General features: G+C 41.2%; 1 protein-coding gene across 1 annotated transcript in view; it reads right to left on the bottom strand.

The window, feature by feature from the left end:
• Positions 1-19,204, bottom strand: part of LOC129367733 (furin-like protease kpc-1) — a 190,075-nt gene that overhangs the window by 168,003 nt on the left and 2,868 nt on the right. Inside the window, exons 2-3 of the mRNA XM_055042373.1 lie at positions 15,743-15,918; positions 5,396-5,488 (exon numbers count right to left, since the gene is read on the bottom strand). Coding sequence (XP_054898348.1) covers positions 5,396-5,488; positions 15,743-15,913 — 264 coding nt within the window. The 5' untranslated portion in view covers positions 15,914-15,918. The remainder of the gene's footprint in view (positions 1-5,395; positions 5,489-15,742; positions 15,919-19,204) is intronic.

Raw genomic sequence — 19,204 nt, 5'->3', positions numbered from 1 at the left:
AAAAGAAAACCAGCTGAACAATGTTTTCTACCTCGCTGCCTGCAAGAAACGAATCCCATCCACAGAGCCGAGACGTTGAGCAACGATAAATTATTGAAATTATTTTGAAGTCAGGAAAAATAACACTGTTCTGTCTTCAAGAAGACATGTGACAGAAGAAATCAAAAAATCACAATAATCAGAAAATTGTCAATGTTAGATTTCAACTCTCCTTTTGAAACAATAAAGAACACTTTAAAGCAGACCGTCTACATTTCTACATGCAATTTGGGATTTTTCAATTTCCTTTTTAACCAATCTTTTCACATTTGTTTCTAGAAAATAAAAAAAAAGCCCTTATTTCCTACAGAACAATCAAAAAAGCCCAGCCAAATGTAACACGTCTTCGTCTGATAATTAAATCCTCACACTTTGGATCAATAGTACGGCTCGCATGTTTTCACCTAAAGGTTAACACAGTCTTCGAGGCACCTCGAAATGTAATACCCCCATAATATCTCCAATAACCCAACAAAGATAATATCATATTAAGATTCTGCAGAGGGATAATTCACACAGTAAGCTAAAGTAAAACTTATCCACTTGGCCACTGCTTCGGATTGTAATTTGTTCTATGTGTGGATTTAAATTGGGGAACATTACAGAACCATCTGGTCATGATTGTGGTTGTGTTAAAAAAACGAATAAAGAAACGAAGGGCTTTCAAACAAACAGGATTTAAAACGGGATTCGTTTCCCGCCTTGGAGTCGTTCATTTGTGTAGATGTGAACACAGCTAAATCAACCACACCAAGACGGCTTGGACAATGAGTTCTCGGTACGATTCCGAACAAACTCTAGAGAGGTTCCTTTGTGCTGTGAGGGTGATTCGACTTTGAGCCGACAACTGCTAGGTGTTTAGTGCTAGCTTGCGCCAAATGCCTCCTGAAGGACAGGTATACGCTGCAATGCGGGACATTGCAAACGCACTAAGAAACACGTGTTGTGCATCTTTTTTTTAAAGCATAATGTTTTACCTGAAACACATCGTTATGCTGAAATCCTCTATGTTTAGAGAGAATGAAAAGCTACATTTTAAGTTCACTCTTCACCTAGTTTAGAACACAGCATCCGCTTCCTATATTTACATTTAGCACTCTAGACCTATGTGGTAATAAACTGCCTGCTCTTGTGGTTTTTTTGTGATGTGCATAAAAATTTTTATTGAGTGAAAGAACTGCCTGAAAAGCTTGTTAGCAAAATCAACAACTGATCTGGACCTAAGTAAACAGGTATGAAAACCCCAAGAAAACCCCAAGAAACCAGGAAAGTGCCAACTAAGTGAACATATTTTTATCACACATCTGTTAGTGTATGTTTGAAAAAAAAAATTTGTGGATGCTTCAACTAAACATATTAAATAAATGTAGCTAATTCAAAACATGCAGTAGTGCCTGTTTTAAATTATAGGTGTGTTTTTTTTTTCTCGCTTGTTTTGTGTTTTGGAGGCAAAAAGGATAACAAATAAAAACAAGATCAGTAATTTTAAGGATAATCCAAATTCTGCATGTCAATAAGCTTTTGAAAGAGGAAAAACTTCCAAGTAATTCTAACTTAACCATTGTCTGTTCTGCCATTCTTGTTGCGGTTGGCTGTTGCAATTCATAAATAATAAACTTTATTCACTAAGCAGAATAAGAAAAAAAATAAGAGAAAAGAAAAAACAATCTCAAGCCTGATACATGTTGCAGCAGAAGATTTACTGTATGTGCGTAATAAGTGTGTAACACACCAGCAGGGGCCAGTTTGCACATGTTGGAGGCTGGCGGGGGGCTTCCAACGGAGACATTTTGGAAAAGGTCAGTGCGGAGTTCAGTCAGAGACATGCTTGGGCATTTTTAGACCGAAACTGCATGGACGGATCAGATCAGAGTAACTGAATGGAGGCAACCATCGAAGTCAGTAAGACAGAGAAAAGGAAATCCTAATGAAGGGAGAAATGGTACATGATGTAGTTGTGTGAAATAATTAGGACTAAAAATTAAAAATTGTGTTATAGATGTCTCCTGCTATGTTATAAATATCTGAAAAAGAAATTTGTTTTTGTAAACTTGGTCCAAATCAGTTGAGAGGTTACAGAAAAAAATTATAATTTTCTAAGGCAATTTGTCACTAAATACTTTAGGTGTTGAATTTATGTTGTTGATCTGGTTCATGTATATAGCTAAATAAAATGGTATAGATGAGATATTTGTGATCATCCAAATGTCTTAGTGTGTTGGTAACAGATAACTTTATGTCATAAATTGAAAAAAATAGATAGTGTGACATTGTTGCGAAAATTCTCCAATAGTAATGTCAACTATGTCAAGTTAGTTTTTAATCTGAGGTCGCAGAATGCCGAGGTTCTTCATAAATTCAACCAAAAGTTTAAATAAACAAACATTTTACTTGAACAAGCTAACGGAGACTAACTTTAGTGTCTTTGTTTCATTAGCAGGTCCGCAGAAAACTTAAGCTATAGGTTCAAGAAAAATTTTGACTTAATCATTTTTATTAGTCTGCAGATAATCTACTCTTTACTTTAGAGGGGATCTTTCCCCAAAAATGTGAAGAAGTAAAACTCATTCCACTCCAAAAAGTGGATTTTTTTTTTTTAACAAACTTCATTGTAAAATTTAGCTTTCTTAAAAACTAAACAGGATAATAAAATCTACATTTATAAAGCACATATTCACACCTACTCAAACTTAAGGATCACAAAAAAAATAATGCGTAGTAGCTCCAAATATAAAACTATTTGGCCTGAATCGCGGTGAAATTTTGTTTAGAAAGATATAAAAGCTTAAAAACAGCAGGCAGGAAAAGCTAAACGTATTTGCATCCACAGCCGTATTTGTGCAATCTATTAATTTACAACTCATTAGAAAATGTGGAACATTTTCATTTTAACCTAAGTTATGAAAGTAGAAAAGTAATTAAAGTAACAGTTTAATGAAATCATGAACCATACATAGAGTCACTGGAGATTATGCATAAATTACTTCAATTAATCACATGCACACTGATCCAGATGATAACTCTAAATCAGAGTTAGGAATATTCCTCTCTTTATTTTCTGCTCTTTTTGCTGCTTGTATTTGCATGCCTCTCCGTGTATGTGTGTGTGTGTAAGTATGCCCACATGTGTGTATGTGTGTGTGTGTGTAAAGCTGATTTGCGCTCTGTGTGTTGTGTGACTGAAGGGGAACGCGTTGGGGAAGAGTCCAAAGGTCTGGTGCACCCTGGAGAACGTGCGTGGCCAGAGCCACATCTCCGACCCTTCCTCTCATGCTGCCTCCTTCGCCCCGTGCTGTCATGGGATATCTCCGAGGGTGACGGTTTCCCTGGCAACTACAGCCCGGTCAGGAGGCTGCATTGTGCGTTCAGTCGGTGATGCAGAACGCTCTGCTGAAGGTGGGGTAAGCTAAGTGATAGTGGGTGGTGCAAAAAGGAAAAAAAAAAAAAATACAAAATGAACCTGCTTTTTTGCTCCACTCACCATATAATGTTTAATGTTCTCCTTCTAATCAACACTAGACCCCGATTAGAAGACTAGTGACAGCCAGATGAAGTTTCATTTGCATACACATGCTGGGTGAAATCAGAACTGATGCCAGTGTGTGAATCTCTTTGACACAGCCAGGACAGGCTACTAGCAGTCTGCTAGCGGCTGCTTATGATAGACGATTGTGTTTACCACCCAGGGCGCCTTTGTGTCAAAGGGTGGCAGGAGGAACTGGAAGCTGAGATAAATGGGGTTTTTCTTATTGTTATTAATTACTCTTAGAGAGTGTTTGGTCTAAGAAAATATAATCCTACATTGTTGCTGGTAAATGATTTGAGATTCCTATTCGGTTCAAAATGAAAAGTGTGGTTTCACTGTTCCTGAAGTAATCTGGATTGCAACCGAGCTGCTCTTGTTATATTAATATTTCTGAAAACATAAATATTGTCGCAAACATATATGTAATAAACAAATAAAGGTGGGTTGTTTTCGGCACCACCGTTACTGTACAGCAAGAAGATCCTGGGTGCACTGGAAACAGAGAACAGGTGATCCAATTTAAAATATGTTGCATTAATCAATCACAAGTAATCAAATGAACCCTAGTAAGTTGTCAGGTTAAAAATAAAGTAGATTAGACAAACTTAATTCACTTATCTGTGACCAATTTGTACCAATTTTTAAGTTGAAGCCCTTTTCTGTTTTCAGTGGACAAAAGCTAGCCTGCGATCTTTCTCTCAATATCGGGATAGATCTGATATTAATATCTGTATTGGTCCCGCTGTTGAAGAAAATTCTAGATCAGATGTCAGATAACTATGTGTGTTTAATCTAATTCTATGCTTTGTGCTCTGAGTGAAGACATGCTTTATTATTTATTTTACATTATATTTAGAATTCCTAATTGCACTTTCTGAATCTGAATTTTAAATGTTTGTTGCAGTTTATTTTTTACTTCTTTGACCAAGGTAATCAATCTATGGTTTTTGTCAGTTTCGGTTTCTTTATTGTTTATTATACGCTGGTTATTTAACTCTTAGCTGCACCGATTGAACAAACTAAACTTGTTTTTTGTTTTTTTTTACATGTCTGACCAAACTTGTGAAGCTTTTGGTGTATATTTTCTACTGCTGCAGAGTTATCAAATAATTTCTAATTCAGTCCATTTATGTCTGCATTTTAAAAACGAAACCATTTCAAGTCAATTCAGCACTGTTTTTCTGCGTTGGATCGGCACCAGCCGACACTGAACTTCAGACAGTTTGTACTGGTATCGGAAAAGCAAAAACTGGATGTGTGCAGACCTAGACTTTCTGCATGAAGTTTGCATGTTTTCCATGTGTGTGCGTTGGTTTTCTCCAGGCACTCCGGCTTCCTGACATAGTCCAAAAACACAACTGTTGGGTTAAATCTCCCACTGGGTGTGATATTTGCATGCCTGGCTGTCTTCTGTGTGGCCCTGTCATGTACTGATGACCTCTCTGGAGCGCCACTCACCCAATAATCACTGGAGATAGATGCCCGCCCCCCTGTGACCGTGAACGGACCATCCGCTGTAGAATCATGGACAAACATGAACTTCTGGTGCTTTTTTTTAATATTAAGGCAAAAATACATTGAATCAAACCTGGAATTTTTTTTCTTTTTTTTTTGCATTGCTTACATATTTATTAAAACGCACTTCGGATTAAAACCCTTCTGTTTTCTCACATATTCAGACCATAGGAGGAGGTTCTCACCCCGGGTGACGAAAACAAGAACAATGCTTATCTCTGCACATCTGTCTAATTCTTCGTGTTGAAGGGATTATGTTGCCATGCAGTACAGTGAGTATCTACCCCCTACTCCAGGTGAGACACAAACACTTACCCCTGCTGCAGACAGAAGCCTCCCCTCAAAGGTGACTCTATCAGAGCGCCCCCTGCTGTCCCTCAGCGTGTACAGGCCGTCCAGGCTGCCAATCTGCCGGGCAGGAAACAAAAACACGCTGTTAAGCTAAAACTCCTCGCTAAACTACTACATGGGACATAGCTTGGAGCAACATTTACTGCGCCCCTTACTTCTTCAGTCAGAATTTGCTGGTAATAATATACGCTTGTTGGAAAAGGTGTAAGAATTTTTTTTCTTTTTTTTTGTAAAATAATGATTTTATACTTGTCGCATTCAGCCTTCCTCGCCCTCGTGACCCCACGCGTGACCTGACTGCGCTGTGTATCCCCACCCACCTCCATCCGCGGCCTCCTGTCCTGTGTGTGTTTTGTGTTTTTTTTTGTTCCAGAGAGAGTGGTGGGCCGAAATCAAATAGCGCAGAGTTTATCTAACCTTATCCCAGGCTTTTCATTTCCAAGCCTTATAAACTCAATCGCATTGACCGCCTGGGAGAGTTAGAGCTAACTAAGTGAAATCTACTCGGCAGCAATTGTGTGCCGGCGGGCGCGTGCGCGCGCACGCGTGTGGCCTGCTGATTCTATCTTCCCTCGCTTTCATTCTCTCGATTCTCTGTCCCCGAGGTGCATCAGGGCTGAGACTGCCGAGTAAATTGTCCCAAATTGAGTTCCCTCTTGCCGGCAGATACAGGCCACATCCCGACCGTTTAGAACGAGCCAGAGAAAAAAGAGGAAAGAGAGACAGAGAGAGAGAGAGAGAGAGAGAGAAACAATCACAGCACACATCACTCGCTTGAAAAATTTCTATCTAATTTCTTTCCTTGGCTTTCTTTCTATTCACCCTCCCTGGCTCTCCTTCTTCTCTGCAGTACTGATTTCCCTGCTGCCTTTCTGTCTTCTTGCAGCACATTATTCTTCTGTCTCTCAGTCTTTATATCACTCCCTCTGTGTCTTCTCTTGTCTTTGTCTGCTGCCCCAGATGTACATCCGTCTTTTCTTGCTCAGCTTGGCTTTTTCTTCCCCTTTGATGCCCGGTTTTCTTACTCCATCTTTTCTTTTTTTTCCCCTCCCCTGTCCTCTCTCCTTCAAACCCTGCTACTTTCCTCCCAACAATAATTTCTCTACGCCTTTTTTTTTCTCTCTCTCACCTCAGACTCAATCCCTCCTTTGCCTTCTCATTCCTCTCTCTATGGATGGCTGTTCCCGGTGACACAGTACCCATCAGCACAGACGTCCTGGGTGGAGGAGTCTGGCTCTGACAATAATCACACAGCAAGTTTATAACACTGGCAGCCCAGCTGAGTAGAGCTGAACTGAGCACACACGACTCCCATGATGCCAGCACACTCCATTTAACTCGGCAGGGGGGCTGCAGGCTGGCTGGGGTGGGAATGAAGCATGAGACAGATATGGGGATGCCTACGTGTGTGCCGGTGTGAGTGTGTGTGTGTGTGTGTTTTTTTTCTCCTGTGGTTGGAAGGGGGGGCTTATGCTGGAGCAGTGTCTGAAGACAGATATGGAAACAGGATCTGGAAGGATGGTTATAGCTGATACTGCAGCTGCCGGGGGATGAAGGATTTGGGAGTTTTAGGTATAAGACGAAACTCATTCCGTAAGTAGACACTCACGTCCAGCAAAAACTTCAATAGAAAAGTCCCAAAAAAAAACAAAAAAAAAACACTGACATACATGAGATTAAACAGTCCTTCCACGACAAACTTTAAGACACGTGATTAACATATTTAAGGCCAGTCTTCATATTTTTTAATCTAAGACATTTTAAGGCCTGAGTTTGTGATACATGAATTTTATGCCAACCCTAGTGAATTTTAAGACTAAAAAAAACCCCCATAAATACGGGAGACGGATGGGACGTCCTACTGTATGACAGTCAAGCTCTTGGCTCTTGGCAGGAACTGTGTGCTTCTCACACTGTATACAAAACTCTTTGCACACAATGTGCCTTGAACTGTATGGGTTGGCAAAAGAAAAGAGTCAGTGGGAAAAACGAAAATCATGCAGCCAAGTGGCGATCAATACTTGTGATAGAAGCAAGGCAGCTAGCTAGCCAGGGTGTATCGGCAGCTAGCGAGCAATAGCCTCAATCAGCTCGAGTCACGGAACAGAATCGAGGTATCTGACTCAAACTTTTGCCTGAAAGGTTTGAGTCAGATACCTTCCAGGGTAGATTTGTTAGTTTGAATGTGATTGCTTAGTTTGTTTACTGCTAGTTGCGGTACGTATGGAACCAGACAAATATGCTCTCATTATACAAAAGTGAATTTTGTCATTTGTTTAGCAGGTTTTCAGTTTTGACAACAAAAATTGTTTGGGCTTTTGAATCCAAGATGATATAAGGTTTTTGATGGAATAAGTTTCATCCAGGAACATTGTAGCTACACCAATGGAAAGGCAGCCGCTGCACAAGTAAAACAAACAAATAAAACAACGAATGCACATACTGTACATACTTTCAGAAAATGCAGATATAAAGATTGGTGAGATATTTAAAACAGAAGTTAAACAAATGCATGCGCACACATTTAGTAAATCCATATATTTTTGCACCCCATCAGAGCAGGTTGGCAACAAAACAATATGAGGCCAATCAGGAGACCATTGGTGTGGTTCTCCGTTTGCTAATGAAGGCACTTTGAAAAGGTAATCTAATTCACCAGCCGCAATTAAGACTGGTGAGCGCCTTGTCACTATCAATTATCCACTCTTTCATTCATGTTCTCCAGCGCGGACGCTGAGCTTGCCTGACACACAGTCCTGTTGGACAAATCCTCCCGATCTGCCAGCCACTAATCAAGGGAACACTAATCATGAAAATGTTCAAACACACACATGCATGTTGAATGCCTCAACTGTTCCACAATGGACGAGGTAAGCTTGGCTATTCTTCTTGGCAAGACCACATAGACGGCTGAGATATGAGGGCATTTGGATATCAACCTATACAGAAATCAAAATTATTACCTTATAAACCTATCTGATATATGGAAAGTGTTTTCATTCATGTTAAATATTACAGGCCACAAAAGTTAGTGATGTGACTCCCAGTTATTTATTAGGACATAAATGTTGTCAAGTGTTGATAGACTGAAATGTAAATGGATTTAACCTTTAAAGGGGTGGTACCATGTCAAATTGACTGTTTAACTATTGAGCCTTCCTCATCAGACACATACCTGGAGTGTTGCCTTGATTCTTTCATGCCCACTTGAGAAATCTTTCAATATCCTGTGTAGCAACCATTCAGCTGGTCAAAACACCTGGATGGACATAGCAACTCCTTCGAGACGAAGCTCCTCCTCTGAGCTGCAGTTTCCCAGCTTTCGAGCTTTTGCCTCACAGAGCAGTCCTCTCAGCTCCTTCTGACTAGCCAGCAGCAATTAGCAAACACCTGATGGAACTGCACATCTGCTGAGTTCATTATGTCAGCCACTTTTCGGTGACAAAGGGTTAATAGGGGAGCCATGTTGTGATGACATCATGAAGGCGGAGTTTCAGACAGAGGCCCAATTTCAAGGTTTTAAATTTTGAAGTAAAATTTCTTTTAAGGCATAGTTGATATAGCATTTCTAAGACAACTGAAAGTAAAAACAGTTACTTACTTGATTATGCTATAAAACGGCAATATGTACCTGGAAAACACACAATATTGCCCTTTTAAAGTGCTTTTTGGGCATTTTTACACTTAACTCACCCATTCAGATTCACAAACACTGGCAAAGTCCTACATCTTAGGGTATAATGTAGTATTTTAGGGTTGTCTACACTGTTGATATTGGTGGAATTATGTAAAAATTAAAAAGAAAGTTCATAGTTTCTAACCTACCGGCAAGAAAAATAGATCTAAAAAAATATTCCTGGTCATTTTAGTATCATTATGTTGCGGAAATTCAATCACAAATTGGTATTAAATCTCTACTTAAAAGCTTTTGTGGGTGGCAGATTCCTGTAGCTCCTTTTAACAATCAATATTCACACCAGTCTTTCTCATTTAGCGTCCGCAAGAGCTGAATAGCACGCTTTCGAAAAGAAAACACAACAAAAACACAGCAACACAAAGAGGGAATTGATGGAGGAAGCATAACGTGTAACCAAAAACAAACACAGACATCCAGAGTCATTGAAGCAGTGTGTGAAAGCTGTTTGAGATGGTCCACCCTATGGAGAAACAGCAGCGTGTGTGTCTGCTAACAGCCCCACAGGGATGGAGGGCTCCACAGGCTCTGCCATGGAAAAGCAGGAAACAGTGGAGGGAAGGGGGCTGGATGATGGAGGGCTATGCTGGGGGTTAAACGGGGTGAGCCGTTAAGCTTTGTTAGTTACAGTTTTGGCAGGGGATGTAGCCACGGAGAAGGGCTGGGCTCCGAGTTCAGCAGTCCATCTTAAAAGTGAAAAAGAAAGTTATAGGAATTCTTAAATGAGCTATAAAACCCTTTATCTCTTGTAGTTTGGGACTGAACTGCACAAGAGGTATAATGTAGTATAATTTTATAAGAAGAGACATTATTTTACAAATGTGCAATGGGGTTGCACATCTGCAGCTCCACAGCACATGTATCTGGTTCTATACTGTATGGCTCTATTAGAGAGAGGCCTGGGAAAGTAGTCGTACACATTGAACTTTTCACAAGTCATAAATGGAAACTATTTTACCGTAATAAACCACAGCAAAATGTAGAAGGACAATTTTGCTGTGGTTCCACCAAACGGAAAAGAAAAATAAATCTAAAACGGGGGCAGTGTTCATTTGTATTTAGCTCCTCTTAGCCCGTACTTTGTATGTTTTGTGGCTTCCGGTGTGGCAGTATGCTGGAAGGTGAAGCTGCCATAGTGGCACTAAACACAGAAACATTTTGTATGTCAACTTCTTGTACCTAAGAAGCAACACAACGTGATTTTGTGAGTAATTTCCCCCTTTTCTCTTTCATCTCCAGAAGCATTTTGCGTGTGTGTGTGTGTGTGTGTGCGTGCGTGCGTGCGTGCGTGTGTGTGTGTGTGTTTGTGTGATTCACGCATTTTTTCCTTCTCTTGTCCACCATTGTCTTTTATCTTCTTTATCTATCTGTGTTTCCCTCTCTCTCCATTTCAATATTGAAGAGAGTTTTATTAAGGGGCTAGACTCGGATGTGCTGAGGCGCTCTCAGTAATTTTCCTACAAAGTGCTTTAATCCATCACACGGCCAACATGTGGCCTTTGCAGCCATACATCATCCGAGCCCACAGAGAGCGAGCGGGAAGTGGGAGCATAATTTCTGCTCTCCTCCGCCCGCTCGCCACCTTCTACTTCCTCCTTTTTTTTCCCTTCTTCTTCTTCCTCCGCAGTTACCTTTGCGTTTCGCCAGAGACTCCCACCTGGAAGGGGAAACCTCGTCTTCCGCACATACTCCACGGTCTGGTCCTTCTTCCCATTTAAAAATGAAAGTGAGGCATGTGCAAAGATGGAGTGGGGCGGGGACCGGCAGGGGAGGTAAGCAAAGGGAAAATGAAAGAGGTTGAGATAGGAGTGAGAGAATGAGGGAGTGGATGAGTGTGAGGTTGAGAGAGAGCGAGAGAAAGGAAGAGATAAGGAGAATGGAGAAAAATCTCACTCAATTCAAAGAAACAGGGGACAAAAGCAGGTGATTGGGAGGTAGAGAGTGTGTGTGTGTGTGTGTTTATACATAAAGGCTTGTGCGTGTGCGCTGCACAAGGCGTGAGTCTCCACGCTTGCTAGTAGAAGCAGGAACAGAAAGAGAGAGAGAGAGAGAAACAGATGAGGAGGGAAAATGAAAGTGCCGCATTTCCCAGCATGCAGCTGGTGCAGCGCTGCCCTCCGTTTTGCCCCCCGGCCAACACCTGCTTCCATTTCGCTTCCTCCGCCCTCCTCACACCGAGGAGCAGTGATGAACTCTGGGCCCCCTGACTAATGGAATGGGCCCTCGCTCCCGACCATTAGAGGATTGGTGTCCCTTTTTGGCACCCCTGACTGCCCCTACAGTACGGAAATAAGTGAGGCCAGGGTGAGGGAGAAGATAGTGGCAGGTTAGTCTTTTTTTTCCCCCTTTCCCTCAACGCACACACACACACACCCACGCACACACACCTGGTTGTAATGTAACAGCCTGAAGTAATCCAGCCAGAAGAAGGCTTGACATAGCTTAGCATCCGATTGAGGCTACCTTAGAAATTCCGAATCAGGTGCATCGCTACAAGCTATCAAAGAAAGAGCCTCTTCCCACCAGCCCTCCCCGAATGATGGCGGAGTGTTTGTGTGATTTCATTTAGCTTTACCTCAATTACGTCTTTACTCAACGAAATACACACCTCAGCCGTGCAGGAAAGGGGTGGAAGCAGGCAGCGGATTGAGCTCTGAATCTCTTGATGAGCTGATAGCCTAGCTGTGCCACGGTAATGCTATGCTAATGGTATGGTAATGACATGCTAATCTGCCGGCAGTATTCCACCTCAGCGGAGGGCAGGGGAGGCCTTTCACCACTGGATGGAGACCAGGGACTTCCTGAAGTCAGAGTTTGGCACACACACGCACGCACACGCACACACACACACGCACGCACACGCACACACACACGCATGCACACGCATGGAGCGTGATTCTTGTAAAGTGGTGATTTCGTCTCGAATAAAAGCAATGACAACTGCACACCTAATCTCCCTTTAATCGGATTTGCAGACTCTTAACTAAGCAAGAAACAATACGTGTAAACAATGCACGTATCAGGCGGCGCCGGCGCTACTTCAAACTGGGTCGGCTGTAATGTGAGTAAGTAGGCCTGCGAGCTTTATCGACATGTAGCATCGAGTCGCAGGGCTGTTGTTTTGTTGCTGATACAGCGGCAACCAGAAAATCATCCATTTTAGATTGTGATCAGGTTCTTTTTGGATCTGTAATAGCTGCCATTACCTGAGCAGACAGAGTTTTTCTTTCTTTTCTTTTTTTTTAACTGATATTTGATGACAGCACAACATCACAGCAGCCATGACTGAAGATGAGACTTATTAACACACAGCGATGCATCACATTGCTACAATTTACTGCTCCCCTATCTTGTTGGGAGTAAGATTATTCCACGTTTAATATAAGGGATTGCTGACAAACTACAACATCCACTATAAGTGAAGATAAACAAAACACACAGATAGAAAGAGCTCCATTCTGTCATCAACAAAACAGACAAACCCGGAACAGCAATGCATCACAGTAAATCTGTCCACGCAGGCATGGAGACATCATCTCAGGTCTTCCTCCTTTTGTATTTCTTTCTTTCTTTTCTTCCTATTTTTTATTTTTTTTTTTGCATTTTATAGTTACAAAAGGAATACGTCAAGTCTGCACAATAGCGACGCGCGATGACATTTTCCTGGATGCCGTACACTAAAAATCAAAGAGACCAAGCAATGCGTTGAGTGCCAGCTCGGAGACATTTGATTCCCATTCCGCTCCTGCGGCATTAGCGCGGGAATGCCAACAGACATCACGATCCTCTCAAGCTGGCACTGGGCTTGTCAGGCTTTTTCCATTCCGCTTTGACGTTTTCAAAACTATATCGCGTATCAGGGCGCACTGTGAAGCCCTGATGCTTCTCCCCGATACGTTGGTGTCTGCTGCGACGTGAGGAGCAAATCGCAGGTGACACAATTAAGCCAGGTTTGACTTAACAAAGGTGATTTAGTGTCGCTGACATTTAGGATCAGCCTCTGGCGATGGCCATGTAAAGGAAGCCAGTCAGCAGATTGGACCTGGAGGTTGGTGAGAGGGGGGCGAATCATGAAAAAGGAGGCTCATCAGTAGGTGCACTGGTGCTGAGTTGAAATCCTCCTCACTCAAAATCAGAATAAAAGTAGCAAAACTGATAGAAATCATCTTTATTTTAGTTATGATGCAAGCTGCGATTAAATCAAGGGACTAAATGGTAAGAAAAGGAACCAAAACACTAGAATAAAGCGTGCGGATACACGAGGGACAACAAGAACGACAGAGACAGGCAGAGAGGAGGACACAGGGGTGGACTGTCCAATACTCCTGATAAAGGTCAAAGCCATGTTTTATTCATGACTCAGGCGGCGGCAACAGAGCAGCAGGGCCAAGGTTACAAAGAGCTGCCGTCCCCAGTCCCCAGACGGAAAGCAGCACACAGCCTCACACCAGGCTGACACTCCCAATCACTCCTAATCAATACTGTCAGAATGCACACGCACGTATCAATAAGTCTGAGAATGGACGAAGCTTGTAAAACTGCGCTTTTAAATGGATGATGTCTGAATAAGTAACTTTAGAGGGGAAGTTTGGATTTTGTTAATGCTGTGTCTTACAGTAATGTTTAAGATCTTTCATCCAGATGTCACTGGGTTTGGTCTTTTTCAAATGCAAAATATAAAGGTAGGATGAAAATGATTCACCTTTTGAACATACTTTTCATTAAGCCTGCATTTCTGTTCAAAATGTTTTTTAATTGGTTTGATTGATGCAATATTCAGATTTACAGTGTAATGTTTTATATTACCTGTAAGTGGAAAAGTATCATAATTTACAGAAATAAAGGCTTTCAAACATCCATCTGTGTGGAATTAATCTCTATAATGTATTTCATTTATTTAGTGATGAAGTTTCTGAATAAAAGGGCTTTTGAATAATATTTTTGATTTATTCAACCGGCCTGTATATGATAACAGTTTTCAAGTGCTTATTGTGTGGGATACCAGTTTAAAGAGCAACACAAGTGTAACAAGCTGAGATTAGCTCGTAAATAATCAGAATTTCTGTCCAGACAGCTAGCCTGCATTCAACGGCTTAACAGTATGTAGCTTGCCAACTGCAGTTGGCAAAAAGAGTGAGGTACTTTAAGCCTTCATGCAGTGACTTGCCAAATATTTTATCAAACAGCCAAATTTCCTCTTTTTACAAATGAGGGAAAGTTGTAATTTCAACAAGGAGGCGGTAAGGCTCAGCGACTTAGCCAAAAGAAACTACAGCCACTATAACTGGCATCTCAATAAAATGACTTGAATCCATTGGAAAGGTTTGATGTTAGCTTGAAAGTTTGAAGACAAAGCTTCTTAAAACTCCCTGTGTTCTCCCAATAACCAATACCTACCAATATCTCCATTTGGCTAAGTAGCTAATGTGTAATAAGCTGGCTCGTTAGCTATCTGCTTGGGTAACCAGTTAGCTTAACAACGCTTGACAAGTGTGCGTTTAAAACAATGTTAAAAGTAATAACAGCAGAGGTTAGCGCTCATTTAGCTTTCAGATTGTGAATGTCTTTTTTTTAAGCAACTGGAAATACTTCCAAATAGTTGAATTTGTCGCTCTTAAGCGAAGGACAACTGTGGTAGCCTTCTTCAAGCTAGCTATGAACAGAAGAGGTAGAGGTAGCAGTGCTTTAGCATACTTCAATACTCCAGATCTAACTATTACGTTTTGCTTTTTAAAGATGCAAAATGGTTGAAAATGGATTTAATGGCACCACTAATTGCTCTGAGGGATCCTCTCAATTACATGTCTATACCAATAAGTTGTGGCGTTAAGGATGTGTTTTACATTAAAGGGGGGAAAAAATAACTTCAAAATACCTGAGTGTAACAGAACAATGAGAGAATAGCTTCCAGTCCCTTACATATCTTGCTTTACCGATCATTTGAGGAATCTTTTAAGAAGATCCAGACAAAAGTTTGAGGCATCACATTCACATCTGTATCTCTCAAAACCTTTAACCTATTCTTTAACCAAAAAAAAAAAAAAAAACCTAACACACCTCACCAAAACCCGACTCTTGCTCTTTTTTCTTTCGCCACATCAAGACCATTTTTAAAAGAAGTGGACACAGTTTCAGATTCGACAACCAAAGTAACCTTTAGAGCATTAAAATATGGAATGATTTCAGCAGGACAGATTACAACTCTGGCAAATAGTTAAAGTCGCAAACATCTCCAGTGGCATCCAGCTGAATCCTGCGACGCATATAGGAATTTCTCACAGCAGAGACGAGCTGCCTGCTGATAAATTTTGTGTATTTGCCCATGACGCCATGTGTCTCCTTATACGTGTAGGGCGCGCGTTTGTGTATGGCGTGTTTTAGTCTGTGAAGGCGCTTCTCTGAGCATCTTTGATCAGATATGAAATATTCTGAAATGCTGCTGTAATTTGATGAAAGTCAGATATCCCTCAAGTAGGAAATAGAAGTCAGCACTTTGGCAGCTCTTAAAAAGAAGAAGAAAGAGACGGGGGGAAAAAAAAGTCCACGCTTGCAGGATTTTTGCTACTTTGCGGCCTCATAGGTGGAGGACCTAAGAGGGGTCTTCAACGTGCACTGACCCGCTGTATGAACTCCAGCCCGTGCTGCTCGGCCAGAGCTCGGACGGCTTTGGCGCCTCCTCTCATCTGGACGGCGTAGAAGACGTGGCGGTTGGTGCCATGATGCCCCTCTGTGGTCGCAAGGTTCCTCTGCAGCAGGATGCAGCACACCAGTAAAGGTCCACTGAACATGGAGACTATAGCCGGGGAAAAAAAAAGAAAAAATAAATCCCATTTTAATGAGCACTTACGCATGCCATTTAAACGGCACAACACCAAAGCTTGACATAATTGCATCACCAAGTTATTTTTGGAGCTTTTTTGAACAAGGTGGTACAAAACCTTTAAATACAGGGGGTGGGATCTTAATCATTCTCAAAATTAATGTAGTTGATGATTCACAGCAAAATGGTGTAATTAAACGGATTTATGTGATCAGTGTACCATGTAATAATGAACATCAGATGTATATTTTCACTAGTATTGAGAGAAATGTATTTCTTTCCCTTCTTTGTTTCTGAAAGCATGTAGACAAAAGGCTGCTTTATGAATTTTCATAGCAACCTCCGACAATTATCAGCAGAATTAAAACGCCATCTCTAAGCACACAAAGTGAGTTTTCAGTGTGGGATCCATGCAGCAGACTAATGAACATTGGCAGTTGTGAAACAGTTTGCCCACAGCCACCTCCTCTGTACTTTTACATAAAATCCACAGCGGCTGCCACCTACAAGATGTGAGCCACCCACCTGTAGCCACACAGCCCCGAAAAACGTCCAGGAGAAATCTCTCACCCCGCGCGATGAAAGCGAGAACTCTGGCACCGGGGGGCCCCGAGCGAGACAACGCGCTCTCTCCAGTTCCCAACCCACACGTTTAATCTCCTGGCCTTGATGCAAATACTTCTGAGAGGTGGAAAAAATAAAATAAAAACGGAAAAAAAAAAAAAAGCTGCAGCACTGTGCGAACTAACTTCCCTGTTTGAGCAAAACAGGAACTTCATCAGTCTTTGCATTTGTGTTTTCTTCTGAACAATGATGGAGCGAAAAAAAAGGGTTTGCCTCACACTTGTCACCCAAAGCTGACCAACCCGACGGTCGCATGTAGAGTGGAAGCACATGAAATGCTTCAACTTCCACTCACTTCACAACATAATATTAGTCGTAGTTAAGAAGACATCTCTGCAAACTCAGCTGCATCATTCATCTACATTGCAGAAGTATTCATACCCCTAGAACACTTTTGTTGTTTGCCTCATTTTATTGGGATTTCCCACAACCTGTACTTGGACTAGGACAAAGCTGTTGTTGAACTGGAGTGACAGTCTACTGCCTCCTATGTGCACAAAGAAGCATTAATGTAGGTACTTCCTCCCAGCAACTGTTAAGAGTCTAGAGCCGTCATTGCTAGCATCAAAGTCAAACTCAGTGTTTACATTCCTGCTGCTGTTTACAATGTTTTTCTTACTTTATGTATATAGTCTGTGGTTTATGCAGAAACATGGATGCACATTGTGTCATTTTTTTAAAAAAATATTCCTACTCCGTTGCACTTTTTTCCCCCTCAATCGGACTAGGCTAATTTTAATAACAATATTTCCTATGTTGTATATTTACCCTTACTGTACAGGATGATATTATCAGTTATGTTTCCATATTGTTATTGTGTACATGTTTCACATTCCTGCTGCAGGTGAATTTGCCCACTAAGGTAAAAAAAGTTATTTCCATTGTTTGTTTATTCAAATTGACTTGAGGAAGCTGATTATGATGCTTCCACCTCTATAATACACTATTACAGTTTTGTCCCACCTAGTGCGTTTTGCATGTAGGCCAAATTTATTTACTCACCTTCAATAACATTTCTGCTGTTATTTCTACATCTCTGTTGTTTTCAGTTTTCGTATATTGTTGCACATTATGTCGACTTTTTAAAAAAGGATTCCACTCAGTTGCACATTTCTTGGATTGCAGTGCATTATTTCTGACTACTGCATGTTGTGTTTAAGTTGTAATCTTGTCTTTGACATATACCATGTAATTCTTGATTTTGTCTGTTCTATGTTTTTACTTTTCATCTTTGCGTGAACCTACATGTCCTGATGCTTCTGTTAACCCTAATTTTTTTTCCACTGTGGGACAATTAAGGACATTTCTACTTAGACCCAATTCTAAAAGTAACATTTCAGTTTTCCCTGACCAGAGCAGCTTCTCACATGTTTTCCATGTCCCTTGAGTTCATTTGTCTATTAAGTCAATAATTTAGCAGTAAAAATGGTTTTTGAATTTAAAATGTTGCTTCTTTATTGATATATGACATTTGATAAAAATGCAATTAATTGTGATTAATCAATTACAGACCCTGCAATTAACTGGATTCAAAATTTTAAATGAGAAACTCCACCAACTTCTCCATAAATAAATTCCCGCTGCGTTCGCTAATGTTCTCCAACGCAGCTAAAGCCTTCACTTACCTGAGATTAACTGGATTCTGATTGGCTAGTTAAAGAGTAAAAGGGACTATGGATGCATGGCATGCTTTTAACATTTTCATTTGTTGCAGATGTTGAGAATACAGTGGATCATTTTCCCTCCTCTTTTCAAATATATGCAACTTTGTGTTCATCTATAGCCTAAAATCCAAATTAAGGGAATTTGTGCTCAAGTTTTTTGCCATACACCTTATATAAGCGCCACATACAAGCACGTCAGAAACTCCTCATCGATGTCGTTTATTCTCCGTAGATCGTCGTTTTAGATCTTCCCGCAATTCTACCATGTACGCACAATGACGACACTCGACATTTCGTACTTGATTTTATTAACCGTGCCTCCAGAACACCCGTCCGTGGAGAAAAAAAAAAAAACACCCTCCAGAGCCAGGAGATGAAGACATCTCTCAGAAGAAGTAATTCTGTTTGTGTCTTTATCCGACTTCTCATCAGAGGCAAAGAGCCTCTCCTCCTGCGGCATTTCTTCGCCGAACAACAAACGGCACAGCTGACCACTGTTTAAAGTCTACAGCATCACTCAGCTCCTATCTCCCAAGCCGCTGATTGAAATCGATAGCCTCACTTGGGGGCTCAAGCCCCAGTCAATCCAACATGCGTGTGTGTGTGTGTGTGTGTTGAGGGAGGATAGAGGGGGGTTCCTCCAGCTTACACCCCACCCAGCCAGTAGCTGGCCTCTGGCAGAGACAAAGTAGACAGGGAGAGAGGGAGGGAACAGAAGTACAGCGGAGCCACATTGAACAGTGTCAGGCCCTCGGGGCCTACTGGGACTCTGATAAAGTACCTGGACATTTTTATAGACAAACTACTTATTTCCGCCCTCATATCGCTTGGGAAGACAGATAACTTTATATTCCTCTCAGGCAGAGGAATGGAAAGCAACGGGGAGGAAAAAGAGGGGAGAGGAGGAAGGTCCTTTCAGGAGTTTAATTGATCAAACTGAAGCCACAAGGGTTTTTTTTTTTTAAGATAAA

The sequence above is a fragment of the Poeciliopsis prolifica genome, unplaced genomic scaffold (genome assembly GCF_027474105.1).
Source record: "Poeciliopsis prolifica strain line A6 unplaced genomic scaffold, Auburn_PproV2 SCAFFOLD017, whole genome shotgun sequence".
NCBI lineage: Eukaryota > Metazoa > Chordata > Actinopteri > Cyprinodontiformes > Poeciliidae > Poeciliopsis > Poeciliopsis prolifica.
Note: the sequence above shows the minus strand (reverse complement) of the source record. Positions and strands in the feature narration are given on the sequence as shown.